This window comes from Cydia pomonella, chromosome 2 (genome assembly GCF_033807575.1).
Source record: "Cydia pomonella isolate Wapato2018A chromosome 2, ilCydPomo1, whole genome shotgun sequence".
Taxonomy (NCBI): Eukaryota; Metazoa; Arthropoda; class Insecta; order Lepidoptera; family Tortricidae; genus Cydia; species Cydia pomonella.
This window is the reverse complement of record NC_084704.1, coordinates 34,020,160-34,028,059: the sequence shown is the minus strand read 5'-3', so window position 1 is coordinate 34,028,059 and position 7,900 is coordinate 34,020,160. Positions and strand designations below refer to the sequence as shown.

At 36.6% G+C, this 7,900-nt stretch overlaps 1 protein-coding gene across 1 annotated transcript; it reads right to left on the bottom strand.

Moving 5' to 3' along the window:
- Nucleotides 1-1,839: 1,839 nt before the first annotated feature.
- On the bottom strand, nt 1,840-7,255 carry LOC133515433 (pyrokinin-1 receptor-like). The gene is made up of 3 exons (XM_061847977.1): nt 7,060-7,255; nt 6,612-6,719; nt 1,840-2,079 (listed from the first exon to the last, which is right to left on the bottom strand). Exons 1-3 carry the CDS (start codon nt 7,105-7,107, stop codon nt 2,008-2,010), a joined length of 228 nt encoding a protein of 75 aa, XP_061703961.1. The 5' UTR covers nt 7,108-7,255; the 3' UTR covers nt 1,840-2,007.
- Between the last annotated feature and the right edge of the window lie 645 nt (nt 7,256-7,900).

Genomic DNA, 7,900 nt, shown 5'->3' with positions numbered 1-7,900 from the left:
CATCTACTTACCAAGTTTGAACAGTATAGCTCTTATAGTTTCGGAAAAAAGTGGCTGTGACATAAACGGACAGACAGACGGACATGACGAATATATAAATATAAGGGTTCCGTTTTTTGCCATTTGGCTACGGAACCCTAAAATGAAGTTGAACTAATAATGATTAAGGGCAATTCTTGCAAAATTCAAGAAAAAGTTGATTCACCCAACACATAAATATTTTCAAAAATTAATTATTCTCTGGTAGTTGACCAAATAAAAAACTTTCAGAATAGTTTTATTAGCACTAAAACCTACGTCTAGTGTAAGTTTGCGGTAATATCAAAACTACACACTATAAAAAATTTAGCAACAAATCTAATATCGGATATATGTTACGTTAATGAGCATGCCTTTTGCCAAGTTCCGTGTAATTTAAGCATATTATTTTAACATGAGAGCGTAAAATAAGAGCATGGAGGGATTGACTCTATTTTAGGAGTCAAATTAAATTTAAAGATATTTATGAGCACTCTACATACTACTTAACTATATTAGTACGTAAACAAAACTTGTATTCTTAAAGTATTCCAGAAAAGCGGTGGGTTTGTTTAATTAGTTACACTTAAGAAAAACTAAAACGGGTCAATTTGCATGGAAATTCTACACACCCGTTTTCATTGTTCTTCACACCATATTTGAACTAAAATTAGCATACCCCGGGGTTTTGAGTGCGGTAATGTTTTATGGCTCCCCTACACGACGGGCCATCATAATGACCTACTAAGATGGGCCATCAAATAGAGAGGGCAGCGGTGTCGGATGGCTTATGGCGCGGCGGGATGGCGATGAGATGTTCACGGTGTCGGTTTTTTCGTCCGCACATTAAAAGTAGTAGCCAGCGATGGTGCGTACGCCTCTACACGTGACCCATTCCGTAGTGTCTCAACCATCGCATGGCCATCTGGCTGGTCCAGCGCTGGGCCATTGTTTAGAGGAGCCATTAGACTAGCCAAAAAATTAGTAAAAGCTAAAAGAAGTTATGAATTGTATCCCAATAAATTCTTTTGGATTATAAGAACATGTTAAACTACTTTTAGGGGACCTGTAATGACCATATTTTTGTAAATATTTAATTTAAAATATCTTTTAGCACAAGTCACGTGACCAAACTCGAAACGTCTTTGAAGATTCTAATGACGTCACAACTCTCGGATTGACACTGTTGACAGTTAGACGATAAACAACAAATGACAAATGTCAGTTGACAGTTCGTATCTTCCACGTGTGTATGTAGTTATGTGTCAAACCGTAAACTGTGACATCACACAATTTTCAAAGAGCGTTTTGGGCGCGAAAGCATCTGTCAAAATATATTTTGTTAATTTAACATATTTAAAGCCGTTTTTAGTATAAAAGTTGAATTTTAGGGTAACTTTTAGTTAATATAGAACGTATTACAAGCGTTTCAAAAATTTGGAAACGACCCTATTCAGCAGCTGAAATTTTCCCCGTATGCTGGATTGTTGGATCTGTCGGATTGTTGGATTTGTATGGGAAATAAATAAAGGCCTATTTTAGATTTAAGCTAGTTAGAGTAATACCTCTGTATAGGTATATCTATTATATAAATAAAAATATAGAAAGCTTTAAAATACCGGGTGTTTATTTAGTCACCTGGGACTACTATTTTCTATGGAAGAGTTAATTTTTGTTTGGCAAATTCGCAATTAGTCCCATAGTAAAAGTTGCTCAGTATGAGCTATATATTCAGCCCGTAAATTATTACAGGTGAGTAAATAAAACACACTGTATTATAGAAGATAAATCCTACATAATAAATGTGACCGCTCTGTAATCCGGCTTTGGCTGTGTAAACGGCCGGATTTCAAAGCAAGTCACCTGAGTCACTAATTGCCGGATTACTGGGCGTGCCGAATTGGAGAGCGCCGGAATACCGAGTGCCTACTATATTTAATTTAATTAATAATTATGTAATAATCAGCCAAGTCAGTCCCTAGTATCACTTCAGGAAACAGCGGTGATGGTGTGGCGGCTTGACGAAAAAACCGTGTTGCGTCTTTGACCGTTGAGCAGATCCTGGAAAAAAAAGGTTCCTTATTATTTGTTCATCTGTCTTGGAAACAGCACGGCTTGCATGAGTTGGATTTATTTTTATTTTAAGAGGATTTACTGGTCATTTTTTCATACAAACGTTCTTGACATTTTGGCCTCAGATGATTTTTTAGGGTTCCGTAGGCAAATGACAAAAAACGGAACCCTTATGGATTCGTCATGTCTATCTGTCAGTCCGTCCGTATGTCACAGCCACTTTTTTCCGACACTATAAGAACTATACTGTTGAAACATGGTAAGTAGATGTATTCCGTGAACCGTATTAAGATTTTCACACAAAAATAGAAAAAAGAACGCTAAATTTTGGGGGCTCCCCATTCTTAGAACTGACACTTAAATTTTTTTTTTCACCAAACCCATACGTGTGGGGTATCTATGGATAAGTCTTCAAAAATGATATTGAGGTTTCTAATATCAGTTTTTTCTAAACTGAATAGTTTGCGCGAATGACACTTCCAAAGTGATAAAATGTGTGCCCCCCCCCCCCCTGTAACTTCTAAAATAAGAGAATAATATAACTAAACAAAATATATGATGTACATTACCATGCAAACTTTCACCGAAAATTGGTTTGCACGAGATCTAGTAAGTAGTTTTTTTTAATACGTCATAAATGGTACGGAACCCTTCATAAGTCCGACTTGCACTTGGCCGTTTTTTTTATATGAACCCAATATTACCAGTCTCTATGTCTGTAAGTTTTGCTTTTATTGATTTATTATTATTTATTTTTATTTATTTATTATTAACATAAAATCATACATCTCAAACAGGTACGGAGTCCCACAAAACAGTTTACACGGTTTGACTGTGGGATCGTGCAGTCTCTACTCTCTTATATTCTTTGTTTTTACGAGTATACGTACTACGTTACTTCAAACAGCGCCAAAAACGGCTAAATAAATGCGCCGTAAACAAACGCTAGCATACAAAATCGGCAACACGCAAAAATCAAAATGACCAGACACAAATTTTTTTCTTATTCCATTCCCATTTCGATTGGTTTTGGAGGAGGAAAATGACGCAGGATCTTTTGCCTGAGCTGCAGTTGTCCTTATCGCACTAATTTTAGGAGCAGCCCCCATCAGCGCGACGAAGATATTTACCAAAAATATTCAAATCCGGGAAGGTGCTCAGCTGACATATCCTTCAACTCAGAATATATTTAATATGTCTGTGTTTCACGCAAGTTTTGTTATTATAAATGTACTAATCATTTGTGTTGGTGCCTACACTTATGTATGGTATGGTATCAACTTTATAGGTATAGCGGTCTGAAGTAATTTAAATCTTAAATAAGTTTTAATTATGTAACGTATAGTAAGTTTTTTTAGCGTTAGAAAAAAGGTGAACAATCTCGACATGTTTTTTAATGAAAATAATTGAAAAACGCTTTATGAAAATTTGTTTAAATTACTTATGAAAGCAGGAGAATGTAAATAATCGTATATGATTTATAATTGTCACATATTTGCTGTAACTTAGTTTTCAAAAGTGTTTTGTTTAATAAAAAGACACGTCAAGACCGTTTGCCTTCCTTCTAATCCTTAAAAACCTACTATAGTATAGTTTTTTGAGATTTTAACGCAGGATATTTCGCCTAACCTGGCGTGGTCCTCATCGCACTAGTAGTTTAGGAGCTGCTTCCGCTAGCGAGACGGATATATTCACCTGAAATATTTAAATCTCAGCTCCCGTATTCTCTTAACTGAATTTGTTTTATTCAAGTAGGTACTTAAACTAAGTTTTCAAGTAAAAAAGTTCCGTCAAAGAGCTGTTATATTCGAGCACGTAATAGATATCACCCACTAGATGTTGTTGAAGTTTCGCTCCCATTTTAACACATTCTGAAATAAAATATTTTTTTTATTTCTAATGTTCTGAAAATGGGTCATTGTTGTTCTATGGATTGTGCAGAAAGTGAGACGTTCCTGCACTTGACCATCTCATTCATATTCCAAGTATATTTATTTTTATTTTTTTATACGATTAGCAATAAAATTGAATTTAAATGGATTTATCGGACCATTTCCGTTCCGATATTTAACACTCCGTTCCATAAATAACGCTAATTTAACCTAAATTGTTATTAGAAAGTACCCCTAAGAAGTACTATGTAAGTTTATACTTAGTTATCCTTATTAAAAATACGTGTATTTTACTATCCACGTATTCAAAATGAAAAGTAGAGTGTTTAATTCAGGTGAAAGGCATCATTTCAGTCTCGGTATACCTCGACAGGAATGAGCGCCCTTCATCCCTTGGTTCACAATGCACTATTGACAACATTCAAGTGACAAATAATAAATAAGTAATAATAAATAAATAAAATATTTTATTTCGGATATAAATCCATAGTTGTTAGATACATCATAGAGAAATTAGAAATACATAGAGTGCTCACTCCATACATCAGTTTTGGTACCAAAAAGCTTATTATTTTCGTAGTCGCCATCTAGCATCGAATACCGCTAATATTATAACCAGAGTAACCGGAACTCTACTCTCACTCCTACGCTTACTCTGGTTATAATATTAGCTGAAAATCGTTGAGCATTAGACTTTTTGTTTGCCGCGATATTTATTGTCGAGTAGCAGTACTGAGAGTTCCGCTACTCGACGCTAGATGTAGACTACGAAAATAATAGTATTTTTAGTAACAAAACCGTTGTATGAAGTGAGCACTCTTGGTCTTTTTAATTCTCTTTGGTTACATTTACTTATAAAATAGTGTTATTGGAATTACATACTAATTTTAACCTACATATTTATTTTGCTACAGTGTGGAATTTTGTCCACCGCTGCAGCAGAGGGGAATCTCACCTATCCAAAAACGCCATCATGATACTATAAATATACCGGGTATGGCCTGTAACACGAGCAAATACTTTAAACATAGATTAGTTATACTCCTCAAACGATGACAATGTTGTTCAATAACTTTTAAAAATTAGGAAGTCTTTCTGCATCCACTTTTTCATACAAATTAAATCAATCAATGAACGCCGTCTGAAATGTAATTTTGACGTTGCTTGTCACGCTTTAAACTTAACAAAATTTGCAATGCATTGCGTCTAGAAATAAACTTTAAAGTGTGCTAAAAATCAAAATACAAGTTATTTTTAAAAGTCTCTGAACAAATCTTAGTCAGTTTGAGGAGTACAGCCTCCAGTTAAATTTTTTGCTCGTGGTAAAGACCATACCCGGTATATGCCGGGTAGGTGTCGGCCCTAGTTTGTAGTAAATTTATGCATAGTTTGGAGTCAATTTAGTTTGAAGTATTTTTATAAACCTGTCCCTGTTTAATTCAATTCAATTCAATTTATTTATTGCAATCATGTTCATTGTATACAGATGTTATATAAACTACAGTCAGTACATGATACCCTGTTAGGGCACAGCAATTTTCTTATGTACTAAATTAACAACTACGACAATGTGTATTTACTTTAACATTAGATGGGCTAAAATGTATTGTTTAAATATTAACTAATCGATATTATTTCATCCTCTAAGTTATCATTTAAATATTCATTCAATGAGTAGTAACATTTTTTTAATAAAAGAGACTTTATGATTTAAAAAAATGTTTTATCACTTTCTAAATTTTTTATGGCATCAGGCAGTTTATTTAAGATTAGTTTTATTTGTTTTTAGATTTAGTTTAAAAGTAAAAAAAAAAACATATATTTATCCAATAAATTATCCTATTTAATATTAACGTTAAAATACATATCATTTTGTAAACGAGAAAGAGAACAAATCATGCGTTAAGGACATCAATTGTGATATCACAATGATAAAACTATATCACACTGTACTTAGCAATATTATCTACAATGCCGGATTTAGAGGTCTGGAGGCCTCGGGGAATAAAGGAGTGGAGGCGCCCCGCCCTGGCCCCAAATTATTTTCCAAATAAAATAGTAAATTTTCCGAAGTCTATTGTGGGGGCCACTCTTTTGTGGAGGCCCCGGGGCTATAGCCCCGGTTGCCCTCCCCTAAATCCGGCCCTGATCATCTACTCTCTGATATTCTCCTGTGCAGTACTACTTGTGAATGTCGTAACAGCCCAAATGTCGAGCGCACCGTTCAAATGAGGCCCTCCAAGAGCGCTAATAATTACAGGGTGGCCCAATGATTTTTTAGTCTGCATGTTGGTGACAATTATAACAAATGTTTGCGTTTGTGGGATGGGATTGACAGCCGTATATATGTAAACGTTCACTAGGCATATGTAGCGCGAAGTAGCGGCTAAGTTTGTGTTTAATGATCTATCCAGTAGTGAGGAATCTGTGGCTCTTATAAGCATAATGTGTTACCTTGAACGCTCGTGAGAACTTGCGAGACATGAGGCTGTACAGAATGGGATTGACAGCCGTATATATGTAGACGTTCACTAGGCATATATAGCGCAAAGTAGCGGCTAGGTTTATGTGCTTAATGATCTATCCAGTGGTGAGGAATCTGTGGCTCTTATACGCATAATGTCTTACCTTGAACGCTCGTGAGAACTTGCGGGACATGAGGCTGTACAGAATGGGATTGACAGCCGTATATATGTAGACGTTCACCAGGCATATATAGCGCAGGGTGCGCACCATCTGCGGGAGAAAAAACAAGAGAAAATTATAAAAAACCTATAGGTAAAAAAAATTACCACTGGATTTTTTATGACTTCTCGATATATTAATCGCTAAAAATGGTATGGTATGGTAGGTGAATGTAGTTTAGCCCCGTGTTCTTCTCTCACTCGCACTGAGTAAGAGTGAGCGAGATGGCTATGCATGGTACGTGCTCGGGATCCCCGATAACATATTTTTGAAGTGACGGTTCCGCGGCCAGCTCCCTGACACTGCAGGGTTGCGTAATGCATAGCACTGAAAGTTTTAAGACTATCCTAACCTTTTTTTTTAATAGGGGAAAATGCGTTACGCATACTACCGAAGCGTGGGGATGAGCCCCGGTGGTTATGTGGGACTCCCTACCCATGGTGTACCCACTAAAAACCCCTCTGTTTGCCGCCTCCACGCTATAGGCCGAGGCCCCAGAGGGCCTACCGCGAACACCGAAATTCGCAAATTGCGGGGATCTTTATCTTTTACTCTCACGAAGACGTACTTATTGTCACAGAGAAAAATGCCCGCAATCGACGAATTTCGTTTTTCACAGTAGGCCCTCAGGGACGCCAAAGCACGCTTCCGCGACTACACTACACGGAAAAAAGTGATTTAGTTGTGGTAGCTAAACTCGCTTTGCTGAAATTTCCTTTGCTGGTGCAAACAATTTCTTAGCAAATGTAACAAAGCCTTTTCTATAGCAACTAAAACCAGTTAGCTACCCTTGCTAATGATATTTAGCTAAACGAATTTCAAATCATTTGCTACCGCTACTAATTGATTAGCAACTATAGCTAATTGATTTATTGGTACCAACGAAATTTTATTAGACATAGTTGTTAGCTGTGACAGCTAATAATTCTTAGTTGTAGTGGACAAATACTTTGTTACTATTGCTAATTGTACATGTATTAGGCAACAAAACTATATCTTTGTTGCAGTTGCTAAAACATTTCGCAGTCGCTAACAACAGTTTTGCAACAGCTGCTAATTTGCATTGCCCTTTTGACGCCAACAGGCGGGTCCAGGCAGAGCGATCATAATACGCGCGAGGCAATTTCCTCGCGCACAAAACGGCCAGTTTAGAATAGACGTGATTCGGACGAGGCGGCGCGCGGGTTCCTCGCCTGAGCGCACCGGCCTAAACACGTCTAAGCTGGCCGTTT